This window comes from Protomyctophum parallelum (assembly GCF_964188405.1).
Source record: "Protomyctophum parallelum genome assembly, chromosome: 1".
Taxonomy (NCBI): Eukaryota; Metazoa; Chordata; class Actinopteri; order Myctophiformes; family Myctophidae; genus Protomyctophum; species Protomyctophum parallelum.
The window spans coordinates 86390045-86416221 of NC_139697.1; the positions used below are offsets into that span (position 1 = coordinate 86390045).

The following is a 26177-nucleotide window of genomic DNA, read 5'->3' on the forward strand; positions in this document are numbered from 1 at the left end:
TCCTCTCAATCTCTTGGCTTTATATGTAGTGACAAAAAAAAATACAAACCAAAACATTGACTAGTATAAATACGGCAACGCAACAGCATCTGTAATTGAAACCAAAGTCGTTTTTAATACTGTAACTTTCGAGGTTTACGACCAAGTGAGTGAAACAAGACCGCGCACACGTATAATTAGGGGGGGGGGGGGTGTGGACACCTGCAGTTTATTTGCATCCTCAGGTCAGCTGGGTTACTTCTCTTAAGTGCTCTCATCATTAAGCCATTGATTTGAGACAGCCCACCCAGCCCACGTCCCCGTACCAATTCATGGTAAACATCGCCCCCATCTGGTCAAAAATGACTCGTCTACCCAAACTCTACTGACAAGGTTTGTCATTGTGCATCACAATTTGACTTTAAAACCACCCTCATGGTTCAAAAATAATTAAATAAAGCCATTTATATATTAAACCTTTGTCATATGTAGTAAGCCACCCATAACCACACAGGCAGAAAAATCTGTCCTTAATAATAAAGCCTCAACCATGTTAAACTGAAAACAGACACAAATATTTCATAATATATGTATTTAAATCAAACACAATTTAAATATATTATAGATTAGGTACACATACATGTCAGAAAACATATTAGTGGTACATAGTACCAAAAGTTTTTTCTGGTTCTTTTCCACATCAGGGTAAGGTTAAAATGAAATAAAATTAAAAATGATATACTGATTACACTTTCCAGTGGAACAGTCATCATTGAGATTTGCTTCAACAATACATTTAAAAAGGCCAAGAAAAAAAGAAAAAGAAAAAAAGGATGTTAGCATATGGGGTAAACCAGAATTTTTACATACATAGAACATTTAGAATACGGAGTCTGGAGTATCCATTGCAATGGGAGCATTTCAATTCATTTGGGAGTATTTCTTCTTCAATTTTAAACAAGGTGCCACGCGGCTGCTACGGATGGTTGGCTAGAAGGTAGTGGTGAACCACTTCCCAATCCCTTCCAGTTTTCACAATCACATTTCTAGCCATTATACAGTACATAAATAGGAGGGGCACAGTCAAGTTAAAAAACAACTGACCAAACGACAAAAATATTCCAGGTAAAGAGAGGAGAGCGTGTGCATCATTATAAAACTATACAACGCCCCCAAACTGGTGTGTCGTCATCACCCCCCCAATCACATCCACTTGGCTGACCCCCTCGGTGGAGTTCCATAAAAATAAAAAAGGAATGGATGTTCAAGCTAGAGGAATGGGAAGGATGTGCAACTGGATGCAGGGAGAAAGGATATCTTTGTTTTATAAAAGTCTTATATAGGTCTTTCCTGTGATCATGGTTAGAGAGCTGCAGTCAGTGCAGTGCCACCTGAAATGCTCCTTAGCTAGCTTCATTTTTCCACTGTTTTGAGGCTGTCCTTCCTGGGCTTTTGTTCTATAAGTCCCATGTTACTCAGCTTTGTTCTGCTTTACTTCTCAGCGTTCACACACACATCTTCATAGCATTACGGAGTTGGAAGAATGGATCAATTGGGGAACTTTAGATTTTCCAGAAGCGAGAGCACACACACACCCACGCATACACAGGAGGTGATAAAATGTCTTGTTCTTTCTTTAGAGTAATGCAGTACATTGCAGGGTAAGCGAGGTGTACAGTCCATCACCAGCTTGGCCAGTGTGAGGTCTGCCTCTTTGGACAGATATTCCTTAGGTTCAACGGGGTGGAAGGGGGGGGGGGGGGGGTCATAGCTGGAAGGGGGAGGTCATAGCTGGAAGAACACAAACGGGGAAAAAATTAGAAATGCTCGATAGTCAGCTGTTAATACCCCAAGGTATGGAAATGAACATACTACTGTGGGTTGCTGTACAGCGCAGTGTGTATAAATGAAGACAGAGGATTTTGCTGTGTATACTGAAGAAAGGGATGGCTTTATTTTTCCTTACCTTGGTGGCCTTTCTAGGACTGTCGTGATTTGACTGGTGGACGACATCATTGACGATCATCTTAGCGATCTTCCAAGCCATCTCCTCCTGGGCCTAGTATACAAAAACAACAAAACACTGAGACTAGGGGGATGTCCTGTATGAGCCCAGGCTTCAAAACAACCATCCAATTGTAATCTTTGTGTTGTTAAAATTGATAAAAGGTATTTAGAGACAGGTGCTAGGTTTATCGTTTACCTGGTTTCAATATAAAGATTATTATTTTGATCTCTGCATTTGATGTGTTTACCTTGCTTATTGTAAGTCGCTATGGTTAAGAGCATCTGCTAAAAAGGCCTAAAGTGTACATTGTGTTTTCGCACCTCGTCTGTGTTTCCTTGGGCCCACTTCTTCATGGCTTGAGAGAATATGGAACCTGGATGTGAGAGGAGAGACAGGCTGAGTGAAAAAAGGGACTAGAGTAGAAAACAAGAAATAAAGTCTACAACTACGTTCAGTGCACTGCTCTAGCAAGAGCCTACTTGGCTACAAGAGACAGAAATGTTACATTTTATTTTCTCTGCAGGGACGTAGCTGACCATTTGGTTGCCCTACTCGTAGGCTATTTCCGCCGTTTGCGAGGACGCACACACAGCCGCTCGTTATTATGCGGCAGAGTCGCAGAGAAAATTGTTATGAGGGTTGGCTTGGCAACATTGGTACATTCTGTTGCCCCCCCTAGGCGTGTTGCCCTAAGCGTAGTGCGTATTGCACGTATACGTAGCGCCGGTACTGCTTCTATGCCATTCCAGGTATCCTGTTTATTCCCAGAGACAGTGCTGCAAGACGTAATAAATAATAGATAGCTTTCATATTGCTATATTTTGCTTAGATCTACGAGTCTTATGTTGGAGGAGGAGCCTCTTGCATATTTCATAAGGTTTTTGTGCTAGGGGCTTTTAGGGGGAAGGAAACTATGTTATATTCAAAAAGGATGGAGAATAGTGACATTCTACACTGAAAACAGGAGAAAGAAGGAAGGAATGAAGATAATGGTGTGTAAAATCATACCTTTGGATTTCTTCACATCCGGCTCTGGCTCAGCCTCCCTGATAAACTGCCCAAGCTCATTCACCTTCCCAAACGTCATCCTTCTGAGCAGAAAAGAGACAGCACAATGTAAAGAAACCACCTTCCCAAATGTCATCCTTCAGCAGCAGAACAACAAGGTAAATTAATTAGCGTTGTCTTATGGCGAAAAGGACATTACTGTAAAGAAACTAGCTCTCACTGATGGCAAATAGGGCAGTATTGAGCCCCAGAAAATATGAAACCTGGTGAGGGAACCTATGAAGTCACTTACAGGTTTTAGCACTCGATTAAGGAGGCGATAGACAGCATTCACCAAGCAATGAGCATATGGCCGCTGGTACTCAGGGGAGGAGAAAGATGACACTCACCCAGCATATGGCCGCTGGTACAAAGACTCAGGGTCCAGACTAGCAGCGTCCACTGTTATTGCCTCATCGAAGTTTTTGAGGATCTTCACTGCTGCTTTTTTGGTACTTTGCTGTTATGGGTAAAATACAAACTGGATGTTTAGCAGGAGTAGTAGCAGGGAACATGATTTTTGTGTTTTCTTGTCCCACTGACATTATACCAGAGCAAAGATCAAGCTCTTTTAACTTCAACCACAATACATTAATAAGAAAGGATAAGTCTAAATGTCATGATTCCAAGTAGCAGATAAACATCTGGGGTAAAATGCCGGGTTACCTGAACATGAGTGCCCTCGCTGGAATTTGAACTACGGTCACTGTCTATGGGCGGAGTCTGTCCCTGGGCACTGGAGTTCACAAATTCATCCGCCCGTACCGAGTTGATGAGGTCACTCAGGTATTTGTAGTAAAGGTTACTGGACAGAAAGCCAGGCATATAGACCTGGAAGAACAAAAGTGTGGTGAACTCTGTTAAAAAAAACGTCTTCAGTGTATGTTCTACGTGGCGTGACATTAGTTGAGTTGCATTGTTTTTGGTGTGGCGGAAAGCATTACATTGGACAAGGGGTTGTCATAAAGGTCTCAGAGGCACTTGCCCATCAGGCAAGTACAGGTCATGTTCTACTTGCCCAAAGGTCATGCCCACTTGCCCGAAAAGTAAATCGTCCTTCATAAAATTATGGGTAAAATTTGAATTATCGTTCAATTTAACACTCATTTTCTTGTTGTTTTATATTTTTACGTGCAGCAACACTAAAAACAGCACATGATAGGTAAACAGTGTTCTTATTTTACATTCCACAGACCAGAAGACGAAGCTCTCTGGCCATGTTCAGGTGTTTAACTTTAAACAGTATCTTGTGTTGTGTTTATAGACGGTTGCATGAACTTGCGTCCCCTCCCAAATGCCTGGTCGGTGGTCGGGAAACCTAAAAGCAAACTCCACCTGCCCTTAAATTTTATTTACCTGGCAGGTGGGCAACCCTTAGTGTCAATGCCTGCAACCCATCTACCGGGTGATGTAACGTACATACGGAATCTAAAATATCTCCCTTTGTCAGCAAAATTATCATTGAAAGGAGAATACCACTTTAGACTTTGTGCCAAAGCTTAAAGTATGGTATGGAATTATCTGATTCTGAATTTTTGATGTTTGCAAGTAAAAATAACTCAATGGTGTTATATAATCAGCTTTCTATTATCTCTGTCTATTCTAGCCCGTCTTCATGACATCACTAAATAGGATGTAGGTTCAAATTCAACACATCTATTGGCATTTCTTTGAGAATATATTCTCAGGGAGCAGTATGGGTTGGCCTGTGTCTGAGGAAGAAGCCCAACAAACCCACGGTGAGGCCTTTAGGAGGGCCATTCAAGCCTCAAGTGGAGCCTGCGGCACCAGGCTTTTTCCCTAATGGGACTTATCGAGGGTTACTGGGACGTAAGTCGGGACTTGGTCACCCCGGCTGGGTCACCTGAGTGAGGGGTATGATGTTGGGAGACCCGAAACCCAGATGACCTTGGGATACATCACTGAGGATACGTCCCAGGTGCATCCATTTATGTATGTATTTTGTTATATATGTTATATAACATGAATAAGAATTGTTTATGTTCACTTTAAAAAACACACTTGCCATGGTGAGTAGGCTTCGAGTTATTTTCACTTGTAATTGTTCTTTTTAATTAATAAATGGATTATAAACTGATCTGACCGTCTCCATGGTGGTCCAAGCCTGTCGGAGTGGAGTGGTGAAACAGTCAGGGAGGGGCCCTCCCTCTCGGCAGATATTAGACTCGATCTCCATCCGCACTGAGTCACCAAAGCCTAGAGGGTTGGTGGCCTGGAGTGAAAAATATCTGAAGAGAACAGAGAATAACTTGACATTACTATGATAGACCACCCAGTATGGTTAAAACGTGTGTATATTTGTTTTCTTTTTATAAGCTGCAAACTTCTCTGTCAAAGAGAATGTTATGTTGTGATGCAATTTTAATTGTGTCATGCAATATCCTGGCCATTTCCCATTCTTCTAATCAATATTATATCGTTGCATCCCAGGTGGTCAGACGGGGGGAATGCATTTCTCATTATGCCCCACAGCACAGGAATGTCAATTATTGTGCTTATTGTGTTAGTTATTTGAGTATGAGACAGCAAAATGAGTTTATGTTGTGGGACTTTGTGTACTGTTGTGTCACGGTGTTAATTTTGTGATCAGGTAGAGGCCCCTGATGAAGTCTAACTGTGACCAATATGTTTTACCATGTAATATTTGCTGTTTTAAAGTAAACAAAACACTGCTGTGCAGACTTTCATTTTTGAACAGTCACCAGCAACGAACTGGATGTGCTCAACCCACTGTTCTGAACTAATTACTTGCGCAAGCAGAGCGCGCAAGTAATAATTTTGCCCGGTCTTCGTTCACCGTGACAGCCAACCCGCCTTTTGATGTGTATGCAAAAAAAAAACAGCAAATCTGTGCCTGGTTTGCTGGGACCAGATCACATAAATGACCATATGTCTTACGTCATCATTTAGAGCTAGTCATACGTATACTATATACATAATCAGTAAAATAAAATAGCAAATTGTGCCTGATCTGCTGGGACCAGAGTACGTGGTGTGTATATGTATGACTAGCTCTCAATGATGACATAAGAAATATGGTCATTTATGTAATCTGGTCCCAGCAAACCAGGCACAAATCTGCTGTTTTATTTGCATACGCATCAAATGGCGGGTTGGCTGTCACGTTTTTGGCGCAAAGTAACCACAGTATACCGCTAATCAACTTGCAACTACATACTCTATATAGTATATGTATACGTATGTCTTACGTCATCATTTAGAGCTAGTCATACGTATATATGCAAATAGTTACACCTAATAATTAGACATTTCAAACGTTCCTTCACAGAGATACTGAGATTCCAGTTTACAGAATAATTATACTGTATAACATATTTTAATTCAGTTTATATACCTTTTTTTTCATCACATATCAATGATTATTTTTCTTTAAAAAACTAAAAAGGGATCCAGAATATATCTACATCGATAAAACTGTATTTCTTATATAGATAGAAACTTGAACCATACTTAATAATACTAGGTGTTTATATGCAAAAAATACGGTAGGTAGCAAATAGTTACATCTAATAATTATACATTTCAAATGTTCCTTCACAGAGATACTGAGATTTGACAGTTTACAGCGGTCGAAAGTACTTGCGCGCTCTGCTTGCGCACTAGTTGGCCATTTATGGCCTACTAGTGTGCAACAAGTAAGTATGCACTCGACAGAGTGCAGTTCTAGTTATTTCTATGGTACCTAAAAATCAGGAACTTAAACTATGGAACTTAAAAAACCTTAATGATGAATGAGAGAATGAGAGTCCTACTTGTCGTAGAGGATCATGGCATCATTCTGAGCCTCCTGGCCATCGTACTGGCCCTTCTTAGCTGCAAGCTGGTCTTGGAAATTGTCTGCTGCCAACCAAAACTGGAGTACATTCACTGCTTCCTCTTTCTCCATATACTGGGGGAGGAATAGAATTGGGATGCACACGTAGATTAGACACACCAACGGACCAACATGCGGAAACAACACTTGGACATGTGGTCAAACGTGCGCTGCTCCCGTGCTTGCGGTTAGGGTTTGAGGTAGGTTGACGGTCTAATGACAGTCGGACCAATAGTATGTCTAAACTAAAGCCTGTCATATATGTAGTTAAACCTCTTTTGAACTGGAAAGGTTGGTTGGGCCTGCTTGCCCTTTTTCAGAAGCAGATTAATTATTCTACCAATTTGTTCCATGTGTATGAATGTAAGATTGTGATGGCTCATTGTGGAAACGCAATCCGTTCAGCAAATACAGGCGAGGTGCTCACCTCTGAGAAGTAGAAGAGTGCCGACTCGCAAAACAAGATGTCTGCCAGGAACACAGAGCCACTGGTCAGCACTTCAATCTGGTATTTACAGAAATAGTGGCTCCGCAGGAATTCGCTAAAGTGCCTGGGGAATTCAGAACAAAGAGATCTCATAGATGACCATGGTGGCCAAGATGACAAAGCAAGACCCCTTTAGAAAATGAGTAGTCAGAAACTCACTGTTGTTCCAGGATGATGACTACTACTGACTGTGCAATGACAAAGCAGTTTGGGTCTACCAGTCCATCCTCTCCACATATCTTAGCTGCACAGAGGAGACACAATCAATGAATGCCTCCTAAAACAGAGAATTGTAACGTGTATTCATGCCACTGTATCAGATAAAGCGGTGGGGCCCAGGCCGTAGCGCAGGGATGTCAAACTCAAATACACAGTGGGCCAAAATAAAGAAATTGGTACAAGTCGAGGGCCAGACTGTGTTTTAACACACGGGCCATTTTTGTGTAGAGGGGTAGCTGAAAGTTGACCACAAGTGACATACTTTCACTGCTGATCAATAGTGAAGAGAAGACGCATGCTTGCGCTTGCGGGCCCTCGATACGTGACAATGCACTCGCAGTGCATTTTGGGACTTTTAGTATTATGGTGGTCCGTGCAATATACAAGAGGGCCAGTTCTAATACTAATTAAATATCATCCCGCGGGCCAAAGATAATTCATTCACGGGCCTGATTTGGCCCCCGGGCCTTGAGTTTGACATATATGCCGTAGCGTAACGGTCTGGGCACCGGACTGGTAATCCAGTCGCAGTGTGCCGCGGGTTCGACTCCCGGACCCGACACGGCCTTTACTGCATGTCATCCCCCCATCTCTCTCCCGTTTCCTGTCAGCCTACTGTCTGTCCCTTCAAAAATCAAAAAAGGCGTAAGCCGCAAAAAAATATCTTAAAAAAAAAAAAAAAAAAAAAGATAAAGCGGTGACACACATAAAATAAATTGTAGCATCTGCATACATGTCCATTATGTATTGTCCTTGCTTAAATTCACAAAACAAGACAGCATTAATTCAGCTGGTCTTGGCTGTATATTTTCATGGGACAGCTGCTCAATATGGCTGACAGCAGGGATAAATATTCATTTGATGAAGAATCAAATGAATAACCTGTTAAACAGAGTGTCAACATTTACCAACTATGTCGTTCCTGGTCTGTTCAGTAATAGGGATGGGCCTAGCAGCATCTGGAGAGACATACTTGGTGAAGATATCCACTGCATCTCTCTCTATACCTGAAACACAGAAAGACAAGGGGCTACTGTATTCCTGTGATCCTGCAAGACCATACTATAGTCATATTATAGATAGTGTACACAGTGTACAGTTAAGAGAATAATAGTTTCATTCACTTACTGTACATAATCATATACTGTAGTAACTGTACATATGGGAAGTCTTTTCTAATAGTTTTTTATGGGCTGCTCTAGCTGTTTGTGTCCAGATCTAATCTTGCAAACTGCTGGACCGATCAGTGACACATTTATTGTGCACACTGCCAGTATGCCACCACATATGCTTTATACATTAAATATATAACTTCACATTTATAATGGAAATTAATGGGCTGAAACCTTTCCCAAATTTGGAGTCATTCGGTACATCATAGATATGTCAGTCCGAGATCCATATTGGAGCCACCCATTTCCCATGTGGATGCCGACATCACCATGATTCGATTTGTTTAGGTCGGACTCACTTCCTTAATTACACAATCGCTGAATGGCAAATAAAAAAAACAGCTCCATCAATGCAACTCACTCTTCATGAGTTTATCGGAGAGGTCTTTCAGGACATTGTTTGCCTGTAGTTTGAAGGGGGTTCCTGTCCTGGAAGAGGCCTGCCTGCTTGGAGTCTCTGTTTTGGGAGTGCCAGGTCTCTGGCCTGCCTCTGTGCTGAAGGAGTCTCGGTGCGTTAGGGGGTTTGCGGGCATTTCACCACTTCCCTCCTGAGAGGTAGGAGTAAGCTGTATGTCGGCAACCTCCGGGTGCTCTATACCATCTAGTGAAGTAGGGACAGGCTCAGCCAGTGAGCTCTGTTTCACCGTGTTGAGGCTGTGTGCTCGGACCCGCGACCAACTGGTGGAGCGGAAGCTCTCTGCCTCCAGCCAAAAGCGCACCAGGTGGTCAGCACCTTGCATATCCATGAACTGGACGTAGTAGGGAACTGCAACGATGTCCCGAAGAATCTGGTCCACCGTCTTTGATAGTCGAGAGCGGGTGTCCTGGGTTAGGTAGTTCACACTGGATCGTCCTGGACAATGTAAAGACACACACAAGACAGATTTTAGAGAATGTAATTATGTAACTATGGCAAAATACCTACATCTTACACTAGACTGTATTTATACTGGTCAAATTGTTTTCTCATTCACAGCTATTATATTCCATAAAGATATTTCACATCAAAATATATTGAAGTACTGGAATACATGGCAACTTGAGGCACTCTTCTTTAATATTTCATCATGACTTTTCACAAAAAAAACGAAAAATAGATATCATGGGGTTCTATCATAGGGGGGCAAATTCATGGGTATTATATTCAAATAATAATAATGAAGCTGGGATTTTTTCCTTTGGACCATCAATCCCTGGGACATGTGAGAATGGTCCAGTGAAAAAAAGAAAATCCAAACAGCCTTTTGTGGGGGCATGGGAGTTTTCTCTATCACTATATCACTAAACATGGGTGAAATTCATCCAAACACCTGCCTGTAGAAAAAACTAGATTTCTGCTAAAGCATTAAAAGTAAGTGTTTATCACCACACAGCTTCCATTTATCAGTTCCAATTAACATTATTGCAAATGGAAGCAGACAAACATCCATTGAATATTTGAATCATAGATGAACAAAGATTTGATAGCATATACCGGTAACCTAATGTGGTACTATCAACACTGGCAGATGCTGCTTATGCCATTGGAATTTCTTTCAAAAATGCTTTGGACTATGCAACTTCATGGACAATTTGGAATAAATACAAAGCAAGCCAACATTAGGGGTGCCTGATGGTGTAGCCAGGTAGCGCTGCTAGCGCACTGACCAAACATATTTTCTAATCCAACGGCACAGTATCTAACAGAGGGGTGACTTGCATTGTCAAAACACAAGCTACCAATGAGAGAATGCATTCATCACTGTTGGCTGTGGTATCAGCTGAGCTAGTGAGTGGGCACTCTGCCAGAGGTGACTTAACTGCCACTGCAACTCACCCTCCCTGCCCCTCACCCTCTTCTAATCTTTCCCTCCTGTTCTATTCCCAAGATTAAAGCCTCTGCATGCTCAAAGAACTGGAGATAACTGTAGTATATCATTCCGTATTTCCAACCAGCCTCACAGCATAGCTGCAGCACAGGTTCCCTGTGCGAGTCATCCATGCCTTTGTCTGTTAATGACCTGCCCTGACAGGTCCTGCCCCGCCACTGCCATTACATACAAGGGCAGTGTCACATAGCCACTACTGCCACACCTCAAGGTGCCGAGATAACATATGCAAACTAATTTCAAAACATTTCATTTGTGTTTCCACTTGATGCATGAAGCAGTTGAGGTGTTTAACATAGTTGATGTCAGTTAGTACTAGTGGAAACAATTTCAGTGGCCACTACTTCCCCTGACATAACTGTGTGATGCATCCTAAGATGGTCAACCAAACATCAACAATAATGAACAGTGGCTCAATAAAGAACAGTGGCTCCATACCAAGGTCACCGAAGTGTGCAGCCTCCATGTGACTGGGCTGCTTCTTGAGGATTGCTGTGCGTCCGCGGGCAAAAGAGTCCATATTGGCAGAGATGGCATTGATAGCCACGTGGCTGGGTCCCGCAGCCTCCTGGATGGCATGATGGTTCCTCTGTCCTAGCGACGGGGAGTGAGGGCTGATTAATCCTGGAGTGGGGGGAGGGGCAGAAAGACCAATTAAGACTACATACTAGTGCTGTTAACGAATATTCCATATTCAAATGAATATTCGAATGTAAATAACAAAAGAATAATCGAATATTTTAAATTAAGATTCGAATTTAAAAAACAATAAAATTGCTGTGTGAGTTCTGCTGAGACTCTGTGCCACGTAAACTAAAACATTATACAAAAATTAGGCCATTAAGATAATTATGAATCATTCATTTGATCTCGCAAGACTCAAGAGAGCGCATTTCTCAGCACCAACCACACCATATAGATAAAGAAAGAGAACGTTTTACAGCATATTAGGCTGCAATATTCATATCATAATCATATACATTCAAAATCATTCAAACATTGTTCGAATACATGTGGTGTTTTAAAAGGAATATTCAAATATCATTTTTGGCCAATTCTGGCAGCACTACTACATACATACACACTGTGTATGTGTGTGTGTGTGTGTGTGTGTGTGTGTGGGGGGGGGGGGGGGGGGGGGTACAGTATCATGAATATAAGTGACTGATGTGAAAAGGCCTTTTGACTGAAGTTTGTTTCTTATGAAAGAAGTACCAGTACCAATGTGTACAGAAATTAGAGGTGTGGGAAGGGCTAGAAAAGACAGAGTGCTCAGTGTTTCTGTGTTTCACTTAATAGCGGAGGTCACATTTAAAACCACATGACAATCAGAGCAGCAACATATGAATGAACTGCACTCAATGTCCCTTTCGGTCTACTTCTGCAAATCTGAGAGCGCCTAGAAATCACTGACTAATGTAAAGAACTGTTCTGAGAATACACAGCTCCTACTGTGTATTAGTTGTCATGCATAAAAAATGGCAGATCTACAAGATCACAATGTGTCATGTTTTGGTGAGTTTGAAAATAGTCTATTTTCAGCACTTAGCAATAGCAGTTAGCATACGGTAGTTACCGTTGCCTATAGTCATTATCTTAAAACAAATCAATCTAATTAGCAACACAACACAATTAAGACACACTCTAAATTCAACATAGGGAATTGTTTACCCACCTTTATTGACTTTAACCTCAGTCTGTCTCTCAGGTTCTTTGCTTTTTGCTGTGGAAGAGAAACAAAACAAAAGTAGCTCAGTAATTGGAGAATGCTTTTCATTAACAATATAGTGGGGGCATATTGTGCCTGGGATGAGGTAAACGAGGTCGCTGAGGCACAGGAGTGACACGGGGTGTCCCTTGAAGAATTATGAAGATTATATCCACTTACATAATGGCATTCAGGAAAACCAGAAGACCTACTGGCATTGGCCCATAACTACTTTTCAGTAGACTGAACTACCACTCATACCTCTGGATTATGCTATTACGGAAAATAATGATTAGGTCAAAGTATTATTTTCAAGCCAGCCATTGTCATTATATAATGAAGTCAACGCAGTGCACTCATGTGGTACAGGACATAACACATGATATTTAAGAGACTGTTGCCTGTCAGTAACTTAATGCATGTAAAAAGACTAGTTTAATAAGATGTAAAAAGGTATGTACAGAGTCCTGAAGCTTTGTACACAACATACAATATAGCTGCCCATGTTTAAAAAATAAAATAGGAGCATAAACATCTGATCTGGTGTTTTTTTATCATTCGGTTTTCATTCATATTTTGGATTTATCCCCATGACATTCACAAACCTCTGTTGTATAGACATGACAGCTTTAGTCAAAGAACTACAATGAATATTAATGGCAGTGTGTACGCACTGGCCTCTTAAAGTATGTCACACACACCCAGACTGTCATTGAAGGACATTATGGGGTCACTGACTGTCATAGTGTAAATTTGAGAAGGATTTGAAAATGAATCTACTCTGAACAGAAATCGGATGTTGAACATTCCCATTCCTAAAATCCACGTACAAACTAAGCTTATTTATTTAAACTGCATAGTAACATCCAAAGTGGATAAAATTAGTACACATACAACTATGTCACCATAAGCTGCTGAATGTGCTTAGACTGAATCAATCAGTAATAAACATTTTCTCCCCTTCAAGTCCCAATTTAGTAAAGCCAATTCCCCAGCCTCTCTACAAGTACTCCATCTCTGCTAACCCCCACAATCAGTCATTGGGAGGGTGGTCACTTCTGTTTTTACTAATAAAAACAAGGTATACACTACCAATTAAGATCTCAACAGCATGTTTGCTTGTTTCTGTAGTGGCTTTTTCAGAGCTTGCCTGTGAAATTCCACTTCCTCTCATTATCTCTCTAAGCATTGATTGATTGATTGATTGAAATATGTATTAACAGTTTGCAGAATTTACAGTACATTTCAAGCACAAACTCAATACAAAGACTGTTAACTGTGAGTGGACGACCCAATTAAGCATTACACTTGTTTACAACAGGGTCGACATTGTTCAATTCATCAAAACATTTAGAGACATACAAATAGACATTTCTATGTAGCTAAAGAACAGAACAGGAATTCTTTGAATAATGCTTTGAATAAGCACTGAATGAGAAGAGCTTTTAGTTTTATCCCCTCCAGGACAACTCCAGGGAAGAGTTTAAATGTTCAAACGTACTCCCAGTCAGTTTCATCTATCATGGCTGTATAATAATGAATCCTAGCCCATATCAAAAATGTAAATATGGGTCCCGAAAAGGGCATAAATCCTAACTTTCTAAAGCTCGTCGCTTGATGACATCACACATCTCAGCGTTGGGTTGACCATTTTATTTCTAGATTTTATATACATTTACCGGTGCACACAAATCAAGATGAATTGTCAAATGTAACTAATCAAAGTTTTTATGTGGCCGTAATTATAAGCTAGCTACCGCTAAATCATGGGAGCAAGCACTGCTAAGCTAATCTAGCTATAGTATCAACATTAGCAACGCAGCAGAGGAAAACATTAGAGCTAAACGAGTGCGACACTGCAGAGTGCTTTTATCAAGTAATTGAACATCTATATTAAAGTCCCATGATTCATTGAAACATTTCCCATCCCCTCAGCTGACTATTATATATAACGTTACCGCTAGCAAACGTTGATGTTACACCCTAGCGAGAGCTTCCTCACCTTTCCTCTTGAAAAACGACATGACGATTTTCACGATTTAAACAGATCCTGGGCTCAGTGACACCATTCCGTAGATTTGCGAGTCCCTTCATTCAAATGCATCTATACCACACATAGGATGAAGTGTTTCTTTTCTGCGAATGGGGGCTGTCAAATCACAATTTTCTCCAGTGTAGTATCAGTCCAGTAGCCATATTGTCAATAAAGGTCTCACTTACTTCCGGTCCGATGCGGCAGCAGCATTATGGGAAAAGATGCATTATTGGCCTCGGTCAGAAGAGGGCAGTATCCTCCAAGAAACACAGTAGGCCTACTGTTAGAGATTCAGCCGCTGCCATGGATGCAGCATGCATGATGAATGAGGATTACAACAAAACGTGAAACTGTTCTTTATTAAAAAGCCCAGTCTCTTAGTAGGCCTACTTAGAAAGATGAACATGTTTGGGACTTTGGGTACCACTACCACTAGTTTGAGAGTGGTGTGTTGAAAGATAGACTCCATTCAGGTGTTTGTGTACCTTTTCTCTCAGACTTCCCAATTCCCACAAACACATTTAACATGCATCCATTAACATGTCAGCACTGTGGAACACAGTTCCTGTTCGCAGATGACTCAGTACTGCTGGTCTCGGACAGGTTGAAAAGAGCTCTGAACTCGGTAGAATCTGCACCTGGCTCGCTGTCGCTGATAACAAACTATCCTTACACCTGGGAAAAACTGAATCCATTCTCTTCGGATCAAATAGTAATCTCAGCAAGGCAGATGGCTTCTTGGTTAGAGTGGGTGACAATATTATCACACGAAAAGATGAAATTACCACTCAATTGCCAGGAAGAATAACGTCAAAGGGAAGTTCCATGAGTTATGAGACTATTTTTTATTTATATATCAAAGGATTGTTGTAACATTTTGTATTTGTACATTACATAATGATATAATCACAAGTGTCAACAACAGAGTGTGGAGGGGTGTTGTCCAGGGGTTTTCTTTTTTTTTTGACTGCTAGGTGTGTTTAGTTTGTTTGTTTTTTCTTGTCTTTTTCTTTTGTGTAAGTCATGTGGATTTTGTATGCTTTATTTAAAAATCATTAAAAAACTTTGATAAAAAAAAATAAAAAAAAATTACCTACCTAGGTTCCTTCCTGGAGGCTAATCTTTCCGGTGATAAAATGGCCACCAACGTAATCAAAAAAGTAAATCAAAGAACAAGATTCCTTTACAGGATCTCCTCACTGGTCAACAAAACACCTTGAAGACCTTAACAGGAGCCCTCGTACAAGGTTTCTTCGACTATGCATGCACCTCTTGGTACCACAGCACCTCAAAGGCCCTTAAAACAAGGCTCCAGACCTCCCAAAACAAACTGGTCAGGCTCCTACTTGGCCTCACCCCCCTCACCCCTGCCCACTTTGACAGGCTGGAATGGCTTAGGGTCGACGACAGAGTACAGCATCTTGCAATGAGTCTGGTCCACAAGATTCGATTCACCACCAAAATACCCATGTACCTGTCTAAATACTTCCTTAATGTCCACAGTCTCCACACCCACAACACCAGAGGGAGTGCAACAAACCATGTACAACCCAGATTCGGCACAAACAAGGGACTAAATTACTTTCCTATGCCACCAAAATGTGGAACACCCTACCAACAGTCATTAAGACATGTGAATCCCTTGACTCCTTCAAAACCGCTCTCAAAGGGCACCTACGGATGGCTGCAATTCGAAACTGGCCCCCGTAAAATCGGAATCCCCCCCCCCTTTTCCCCTCACTGTATATGTTTCTTTTCCCTTTTTACCTCCTTTATGATGAATTCCTGTTCTGTCTATTTGTACGTCTCTAAATGTTTTGATGAATTAAACAAGGTGGTGGACCCTCTTGTAAACAAGTGTAATGCTTTATTGGGTCGTCCACTCACAGTTAACAGTCTTTGTATTGAGTTGTGCTTGAAATGTACTGTAATTATGCAAACTGTTAATAAATATTTCAATCAATCAATCAATCAATCACAAATTACAGTACTACAATGGTATATGAATACAAGTATAAGAATTTCAACTCAATTGCTTTATGCATGGCAGGTGTGTGGTTATTTTATTTCATAAAAGTGTGATTATACCAATTTCCGTGAAAAGTTATATGTTGGTTGGTTATGTTTTTCATTGCAAGCAAGAAATACTAAATTGACATACTAACATAACATGGTGTTAACATGTTTCCTTTTTTCAATCTCGGCCAATGACGTGAGTCTCCTTGGGCCTGTCGATGCGGTAAACAAACTCAGCTGGCATAAAGTAACCCAGGTACTCCACAGTGTCAGGAGTTGTGTCTATGTAGTAGTGTCCACCTTCTCCATGATGACTGAAGCAGTGTGTGTGCTCTACACGCAGGTCCAAGCCCTGGATAGCATGTCAGGAAAAAGCTAGCTTAAGAGTCTCAAAAGACAGACAGCAAATCTATCCCTAAAACACAGTGTAAGCAGGTAGATTACGGTTGAGAAACCCACAAAGCATCACGCCTGCAGCACGTTTCAGAAATAAGTATAATTAAATAATTAAATAAGTAACAGTTTACCCAGATTTTGGAAAAAAAAAATATTTTTTAACTTGAATTAGTTTTAGTCACTGTAGTCACAAAACCAGCTAGAAGCACTATACAAATAAATGCATGACAATTGTGGGGGCGCATAGAGCCGAGTGGTTAATGTGCATGTTATATGGGATCTGTTGCCCGACAGCAAATCTTGGGTTTGATTCCTGAGCCCAGCAGATTTGTGCTGCATGTCACTCCCTGACTCGTTCCTGTCTCTCTTCTACACTGTATAACTATCAAAAAATGCATGACCATTCCACCGTCAACATGCACTGTACAATGAATCTTTACTTACAGGGTCTCTGGATACGAATACGGACTGGCAGATCAGTGGGGCGCTGACCTCAAAGTGTTTCAGCCAATTGTTGACCTCATCATTGGTGTTGAGGGGACACACTGAAAACTCCCTTGGCTATGGACAAGATATAAAAGAAATTAAAGCTACAATCTAGGATGTTTTACTTTTTTTCCCTTCCAAAGTACAAAACAATACACATGTACGTTCAAAAGGATACAAGACAAAGACAAACCAGTACAGAAAATAAGTGTACACTATTCACTCTTGTACAAGTGCCATTTTTCTCAACATTTTTCAAATAGCTCAGCCTTGGTCCTTATAAGCCATTTTTTCCATGTATGCTATTGACAATATTCTGAACAGGTATAAATCCTCATGTCCTATTATGCCATCTGAAGTCAATCCAAGATATAGACTATGGGGGTCATGTTATATCCAATAATTATGGATAAAATGTTTTATTTATTTAAAAAAAGGTGCCTGTTATTTTTTAGTAAAACAAAACTGTTTATTTTATTATTATTTCTTTAAGGTTAAAGCTCTATATTCTGATAGTAATCATTGCTATCGATTGTTAATTCAGTAATAGGGTTCTACTTCTAGTTTCTACCATTCGTTCAAGCTCTTTAATAAACAGAAAATACATTTTCAGGTGGGTTGCCAATTTAAGTCAACCAGGAGAGTACCCATTTATCAGATTCAGGTATATGGTCACAAAAGATAGGAATAACTAGGTGCTCACCGGTAAAATGTAAAAAGGTGCTCACACGAATCGAAGAAGGTATAGAAAATAAGAGACGATCCGGCCACTCAAAGTTAAAAGGATGAATAGCCTTTATTTAATGAAAGGCACCTGCCAACATGTTTCGACCATAACTGGTCTTCATCATGGCAAGAAACCCCTTATTATTCCTCCTTTTAACTTTGAGTGGCCGGATCTCTCTTTTTTATAGTGTTCCAGTTCCATTTTGTGGAATTTTTGTCTCCACCAGGCTGAAAGCCCTCCGTCCGTGTGTGTTTAATTGATTGATTGAAATATTTATTAACAGTTTGTAGAATTTACAGTACATTTTAAGCACAAACTCAATACAAAGACTGTTAACTGTGAGTGGACGACCCAATTAAGCATTACACTTGTTTACAACAGGGTCCACATTGTCCAATTCATCAAAACATTTAGAGACATACAAATAGACACTTCTATGTAGCTAAAGAACAGAACAGGAATTCATCATATAGGAAGCAAAAAGGGAAAAGATACATATACAGTGAGGGGAAATGGGGTGGGGGGGGGGGGGATTCAGATTTTACAGAGGCCAGTTTCGAATTGCAGCCATCCGTAGGTGCCCTTTGAGAGCGGTTTTGAAGGAGTCAAGGGATTCACATGTCTTAATGACTGTTGGTAGGGCGTTCCACATTTTGGTGGCATAGGAGCAAAAAGAATTTAGTCCCTTGTGTGTGTGTGTGTGTGTGTGTGTGTGTGTGTGTGTGTCTGTCTGTTAACAGATAATCTCCGGTACCGTTAACCTGGTCGGTGCCAAATTTTGCACGCACACTCCCTGCTATTTTACTGTTATTGAGCTGGACTCCTATGTCCAGCTTTGGGGGTTTGTGTAACACAAACATTAAGACAAAAGTGAGGATGCAAATTGTGATTGGCCAGAATGAGATGATGTATGATGATAAAAGCGCCCCTCACTTCACATGGGTGTGATTATTTTAAAATAATATCACTTATCCTACCTTTTTAGCCAACCTATGGTAGTGTATGTACAATATAACTAGCACTTCTGTAGTGGATTGAGGTGCCCTCATGACTCTTCGATTGAGAAATTTCAACCCTGGTGTTGAAATTCACTAGATGCAGTGGCATCGTATTGTTCAGATATTGTTACAAATTACTGTCCGGACTCGTGAGAGGGAGACAATGGAGAATGGGGATTAAAATGTAAGAACTGTATCTTTAAATGTACCTCAAATAAATGTTCATGTTCATGTAACATGAACCCTATTAGTATTAGTATCAAAAGGTCATTTATTAAAATGAGAGATTATCACAATGTAAAATCCTAAGTGTTCATTCGCAGGTCAATTTGTACATTCAAAGTTGAATTAACATTCACATTTACAGCACAACTTCTATTATTTACCATGATGTGGATTTTGGCTTTCCCTTTCTGGATGATGAAGGTGCCCCCCAAGGCTAAGCTTTTATCAGGGTAGTGGGCTTCAAGAGTATTCCTCATGGATCCCACAAGGCTCTCCTCCCCTGTTCTCTTTTTAGCTCGCACCTCTATGACCTGGCAGAGAACCAGAGAGATCACATGATTTAGTGGTGATTACTCAACCACTGCAGAGTCATTTTCCTTTTGTTAATGTTTATTCACTCAAGCCTTAGGAGCACACATGTTAGGGGCATAGGTTCAACTTCAACCATGTCACTCAGTATTAACCCACAATTCTGCAAATGTTGCAATTTATATTTTAATCCATAACCATCATAGCTTTTCAGTACTGACCCACCCCAGTCCCCCACCCATCAAAAATAATAATGTTCCCACTGCATTCATTAATGAGCCATATATTTAATCACGTTTTGTTTGATTCCATAAGAAAAGAAAAGAAAACACCTTTCCAGGTTTCCCTTCACACGCATAAAGATTGGCCAGTAGTGCGAAGTTACAGTCTGAGAATGTATCACTGTATTTCTCCAGTAGACACTGGCCATCAGCTGGATTGATGGAAGAAAAATAGCTGCTGTTCACAGCAGGCCTCCCCGGTGCCTCAGTCAGAACTAGGGGCATCAGCTGTGGATTACAACATTCACATCATTGTTTTAAAATTACCCAAGCAGTCTATGAACAGACCTTGATTATACTCTCAACAAAAACCCTTGTCAGTTTAAGTGACAGTGTGACACACCTCTGCATTCATTCCAACAATCCGAGAGGGCACAGCTCCTGCACCTAGTATGAATGCTCCTGGCAGCTCCACATCCTTTGCAACTGTGTTCATGTTGTACTCCTGTGGATGCAGGTGGGATGTAAAGATCCTGCTTACCTGTATGATCATACATTATTGTGGGTGATAGAACAAATACTACCTTGTCCTTTTGTACTAAGGGTACCAAGTAAGGTACTCCTCCAACATCCGTAATGCGTGGTTGCCCACACAAGCCTACATGGAAAGAGATTTAAGTTCAGAAACTGTTAAATGGCATAGCTGTACAATAACAGTTTTCACAAAAGGGTTTTGCGATTTGCAATTCCAATTACATTTACTTTTAATATTAGGCTTCTTACTATCTGTGGTGGGGGGAAATACTAGTGGATCAATAACAATAAATAAGATTAGCTATACGTGGCTGTACAACACTAATATGAATATCTGTGCCGTTATAGAGTAAGCATAACAGATAGCCTAGGCTATAACAGAAAACAAAAGCATAACACCTTTGACAGGAAACTGGAACGGCTCTTTCGTAAGATCTGGACAATCGACAACACGAACTTGGGCTTCAGCAAAATTGTTTTTCAACCCTGTTTGCAATACTAAAGAAAGAAAATGTTGATTTCACAAGAGTTGTTATGGCCCTGGGATCGTTCAAAAAGAGCAAGTTATATAAAGGATCTTATCTTACCATTACAAAGTTCCTCTAATTTCGGAACATATAACTGGAACTTTTCGGTGTTGTTGTCAGCCATCCTGTGACAAGAAATCGGATGGATGTGTGGAGTCGTATAATATAAAGAAGTAAAGTCACGCTCAAAATAAAGCCTCAGTCAAAATCAAGTACCTTTACAGTGTGACAGCGTGTTTTTACAATGAACCTTTCCCCAAACAGCAAGCAATGATAATAAACTAAGGAATGTGTACAGTCTAATCGCTGGCACTCTCTGCGGTGGCCTAAATTAAATACAAACATTTAAACCAAAAACACGGTATACGAAAATGTCTAGAAAAAGTTGTACTAGTAAATTTGTAGTACCTACTTAGAGCAGAAGCCTCAAGCCATAGAAGAATAGCCGTAACCAGCAGAATATTGAATACGACTGTATCAAACGAATACTAAGCGATGAACTTGTACAAACAGTACAAACACGCCTACATGGGGTAGGAGAACAGCCATTGGTTAGAAATGCACCCTTGCGTCAACAACGTTAACTTCCGGGGTTGATATAGTTTTGCTTCCAGTTGCAGCCAGGGCTCCGTCTTTTGAGCTAATTTAGAACTTCCTGTCTGAGAGCTAGCTAATTTAAGACATCCGGTTGCCTTCAGAATAAAATAAGGTTATTTAATTAATAATTATTACATTACATTATTAGTATTATTATTACATTACAGTTATTGTAAAGACACACATTATGTTTCTGTGTAAAAATAAGTAATTAAATAACATCAAAAAGTTATCTAAATGGATAAATGCTATTCACTGGAGTGAATATTCTATTATATTCTAAAAACGACTTATAAATCCTAAAGCCTTGTCTATACTTCACTGTGCAACGGTCCTATGCTGGACAATAGCAGATATGCAAACTCACAGCACATCTCATTCAAGACACTGAACTTGCAGATCTGCCATTTTTGAACACACTATAAAGTTAACCATTTATCATGCTGCTCTACGTGGCACTGCATTCTGTGACATTAAACCAAATGGCATTTTCCACTCTATGACACTACTGTTCTACATTTTTGTCTAATAAAATAGGCTATTAATTGAATCAATCAAACTGCATTAACTAACAGAGATACTACTAACCAAGCTATCCATGTCAACATGCTCTATAGGAGTCTCAATAACAGGTATAAGTAACGTTTAATGTTTAGTAATTTTAATGTAGCAGAAGAGGCCATTCATTGAACAGAGTTTTGCACAATTTTAACATCCCAGATCGATTGAAATATGAATCTACTGTGCTGTGCTACACCATGATATATTAAGAGTACAATAACATTCCATTGTGAATAAAAACGTATTAACCACAGTGTAATGCTAAAGGTTTCATCACAGGGCTGTCTGCTTCATGTAATATCATTAAAAGTGTTGTTGGTGACAGTTATATGAGTTGGAAGCATTAAGACCCATTTTAACCCTCAATGGCTTCCTTTCTGACAAATAACGTTATTGTAAAAAAAAAAAAAAGATTCACGCGTTCATATGTAGCTATTTTGCATTAGAAGCGGATGGGACCAAGGGACCCGGATGTAACGTAGGGGCAATATGACTACAATATGACTACAATAGATTCGCGGTTAAATCTCGCGGGCGTGGCCTCACACCGGAAGGAAGTGCCGCCGCCCTCAAATACGGAAGAGACGCGTGGAGGTAGGTTTGGTCAGTGTTTGTTTGGAAGTGCCACGTCACCATCGGTCTTCGGAGCAAGTAAGTGATAAATGTTATTTAATACTTAACGCTGTTGTTGTTTGTGTGTTCAAACGTCTATCACTTGAAGTTACTTGTTATGATGTTTATATATGATGTTTGTACGAAACTGTAAAACAGTGTTTCAGTAGCCGAATGGTTAGTGTCGAAGGTTTATAAACAACTATGCCCGGCCTCAATGTTTACTAACCGTCGACAGTACCCACTCGACTACCGAAACACGGCTTTAAAGAGTAGTATTTACATATCTAAACACAACAAGTAACTTCAAAAGTGATAACATGTTTGAGCCACGGACCACCATTTCACATTAATAGACTCTCACAATGGTGGTCAGTGGCTCAAATGGGTCTGAGAGACTAGATGGCCTCAAATGTTGGTCCGTGGCTCAAACGCTGAATAAATAATCGACTAGAGGTGAGAAGAGTATTGTCTGGTAGGTAAAAGGACAAACATTCTGTGAAAATTGGCACGAAGCAACAAACATTCTTTGAAATTGGTGGGAAACGATCCCGGGCACTCATGTTAACAAAGCTCAGTCACTAACCACTATCGCTATGCTACATACAATCAGCATTATAAAATCCAAGGATCAAAAGTAGCAATCTTCTACATTCTCTAATTGTGTAGTTTTTTGGAAATTAAGCAGATGCTTAACAACAATTGAACTATTGAGAGTGTAAAGATCTACTATTGGGGTCAATTTGGTTACCTAAATTAAATTGCTCTGTATTGTGACAGTAATCATTGCTATAGAGTGTGTGTTCAGTAACAGTGTTAAATAGCTCTATAGTGTGACAGTAATCATTGCTATAGTGTGTGTTCAGTAACAGTGTTAAATAGCTCTATAGTGTGACAGTAATCATTGCTATAGTGTGTGTTCAGTAACAGTGTTAAATAGCTCTATAGTGTGACAGTAATCATTGCTATAGTGTGTGTTCAGTAACAGTGTTAAATAGCTCTATAGTGTGACAGTAATCATTGCTATAGTGTGTGTTCAGTAACAGTGTTAAATAGCTCTATAGTGTGACAGTAATCATTGCTATAGTGTGTGTTCAGTAACAGTGTTAAATAGCTCTATATTGTGACAAAATCATTGCTATAGTGTTTGTTCAGTAACAGAGGTCTCCCGGTCTCTCCAGTTTTTTGTTAAACACAGTCCCATAGTAACGGTACCTCTCATTCAGTCCCATTCACTCCCATTCACTTTTATTCACTCCCATTCAGTCACATAGTAACAGTACCTCCCATTCACTCCCATTCACTCAAATAGTATCAGTCCCATAGTAACAATACCTCCCATTCACTCCCATCCACTCCCATGCACTCCCATAGTATCAGTCCCATAGTAACAGTACCTCCCTTTCACTCCCATTCACTCCCATAGTATCAGTAACTCCCATTATCTTGCAACACAGCAGCCAAGTATATGCAGAACACATATACACGCATTTGACACAAACAACAAGACAATTTACATACATAAAGACATGAAGACAAGAGCAATATCCACCGCTTAGATTATCCTGTGGCTACTACAACTCCTGATTAAACCCTTTTCTATTTATTAAAGAGCTGGAGAGACAGGAATATTCCTGTTACTGAACACACACTATAGCAATTATTACTGTCACAATAACTTTGTACTTTTGCTACTGATGTTTGTGTGCAACATTTGAGCTGGTGTCAAGTCACCTTAATTCAAGTGATAGATTATATACAGGGGCATGCCATATGGTCTACCTGCACAGCCTTTGTGATTACTGGTAGATCACGATGTACCTTTTGGGCACCCCTGCAATACAGGATTCCTGTCCAGAATTGTTTTTTATTAAATATAGAGGGTTTAAGTGTAGGGTTTGTCATGTTGGTGTTCTCTATAACTTTTCGTCCTGGGCATGACGTTAAACTGTCCAGTGTAACTCCAAGTTACATGGGGTGGGTATGGTTTGAGAGTTTGTGATGCTCAGTTCTTTTTTTGCGTCTCGGTTCCTCAGGTGGAAGCTGCATAGTTGGGTTTTTGATGGGTTGGGTTTCAAGTGGCTGGTCGTTTGTTTAGATATTGAAAAGGAGGGGGGCGAGCGCGCTACCTTGTGGGAGGCCGTTCTTTTCGGCTTTCCATTTACTCCTCTGGTCATTTAACTGAACATAGAAGCGCCTGTTGTTGAGGAGGCTTTTCCTGACCATTGTGCGGTGTTGGACAGTGTCGTAGGCAGCAGAGAGATCTCTGAATGCTGCTCCAGTTATTTGTTTCCCCTCAAACCCATCCTCAATGTGTTGGGTGAGGTTGAGCTCTGTCCAGCACAGGAGCGGCTGGGACGGAAACCAGCTTGGTCTTTAGTCAGCTTGGTATCTATGAGTGGCAACAAGGCGTTGGAGTAGCAGCTTCTCATATAGCCTTGTAGGTGATGCAGAGGGAAATGGGTCGGTAGCTCTTTGTGGATAATGGGTCTATGCCAGGTTTAGGGATTGCAACCACGTTGGCCTTTTCCCAGACAGAAGGGATGGTTTTCTGTGCTATGCATGTGTTCAGCATCCCCACAAGCCAGGTCTTTGCGTTGGGTCCCAGGTGCTGTAACATTTCTGCCAGTAGGTCATCAATCCCTGCTGCTTTTCCGGGTTTCAACTTTCCCATTGCAGTTTCAAGTTCTTCTAGGTCGAAGGGTTTGGTTTGAGGGCTGGCTGATTGTGGTTGGTCTGATACCACTGTGCGATGGTATTCTCCTGTGGGTCGGTGGCGGTCTTGGTCACAACTGGTGGCCAACAGTTGTAACCAACACCGCCACCGACCCACATAGAATACCATCGCACAGTGGTATCAGACCAACCACAATCAGCCAGCCCTCAAACCAAACCCTTCGACTTAGAAGAACGTGAAACTGCAATGGGAAAGTTGAAACCCGGAAAAGCAGCAGGGATTGATGGCATACTGGCAGAAATGATACAGCACCTGGGACCTATCGCAAGGACCTGGCTTGTGGGGATGCTGAACACATGCATAGCACAGAAAACCATCCCTTCTGTTTGGAAAAAGGCTGGAGTAGTTGCAATCCCTAAACCTGGCAAAGACCCATTATCCCCGAAGAGCTACCGACCCATTTCCCTCCTCTGCATCACCTACAAGCTCTATGAGAGGCACTACAATTTCTGAACAGACTATATTTACATCAATATGTCTGGGTCCCCACCTACTCACTCAGGGTTGACGTGTCACACCTGCAGTGATGGGAGGGGCACCAAAATGTGGTATTTTGATTGTTTAATGGGGGCACTCCCTTAGTATAAAAGTGTATGTTTTGTGTACACATGACCTGATGAAGATCAAATGGATCGAAACGCTGTCAGTATTTCAACAAAGAACGTCTTTCTTATACCTGTGGTGTGCGGGCTCCATCCAATACCTACACCAGTTGTGATGCAACAGAGTTTGCTGTGACCGTTGTGAATTATGGGTGGTGTGGTTTTTGCCAAGACGGTGGATTGTGGCCCATGCCTTCCTGCTGTTATTTGACATGTTGGTGTTCTCTATATCTTTTCGTCCTGGGCATGA

The 26177-nt window shown here is 40.8% G+C and overlaps 2 protein-coding genes across 3 annotated transcripts; both read right to left on the reverse strand.

Annotated features, from left to right (window-relative positions):
• Window positions 1-325: 325 nt before the first annotated feature.
• On the reverse strand, window positions 326-14711 carry akap10 (A kinase (PRKA) anchor protein 10). Its single transcript, XM_083766071.1, has 15 exons — window positions 14347-14711; window positions 12312-12359; window positions 11075-11260; window positions 9130-9621; window positions 8505-8603; window positions 7537-7621; window positions 7318-7441; window positions 6829-6965; window positions 5139-5283; window positions 3701-3865; window positions 3385-3494; window positions 2996-3078; window positions 2308-2360; window positions 1946-2038; window positions 326-1770 (listed from the first exon to the last, which is right to left on the reverse strand). Exons 1-15 carry the CDS (start codon window positions 14366-14368, stop codon window positions 1765-1767), a joined length of 1848 nt encoding a protein of 615 aa, XP_083622197.1. The 5' UTR covers window positions 14369-14711; the 3' UTR covers window positions 326-1764.
• A 1531-nt stretch (window positions 14712-16242) lies between these two features.
• On the reverse strand, window positions 16243-21314 carry cUnh11orf54 (chromosome Un C11orf54 homolog). Of its 2 annotated transcripts, none has more exons than XM_083769177.1 (9): window positions 21231-21314; window positions 20879-20943; window positions 20691-20789; window positions 20342-20415; window positions 20161-20262; window positions 19869-20045; window positions 19389-19538; window positions 17236-17352; window positions 16243-16747 (listed from the first exon to the last, which is right to left on the reverse strand). In XM_083769177.1, the coding sequence occupies exons 2-9, from the start codon at window positions 20940-20942 to the stop codon at window positions 16574-16576; spliced, it is 957 nt and encodes a 318-aa protein (XP_083625303.1). In that variant the 5' UTR covers window position 20943; window positions 21231-21314; the 3' UTR covers window positions 16243-16573. The 2 variants fall into 2 exon arrangements, with proteins under 2 accessions (XP_083625303.1, XP_083625304.1); XM_083769178.1 differs by having other exon boundaries at window positions 21227-21295.
• Window positions 21315-26177: the final 4863 nt, after the last annotated feature.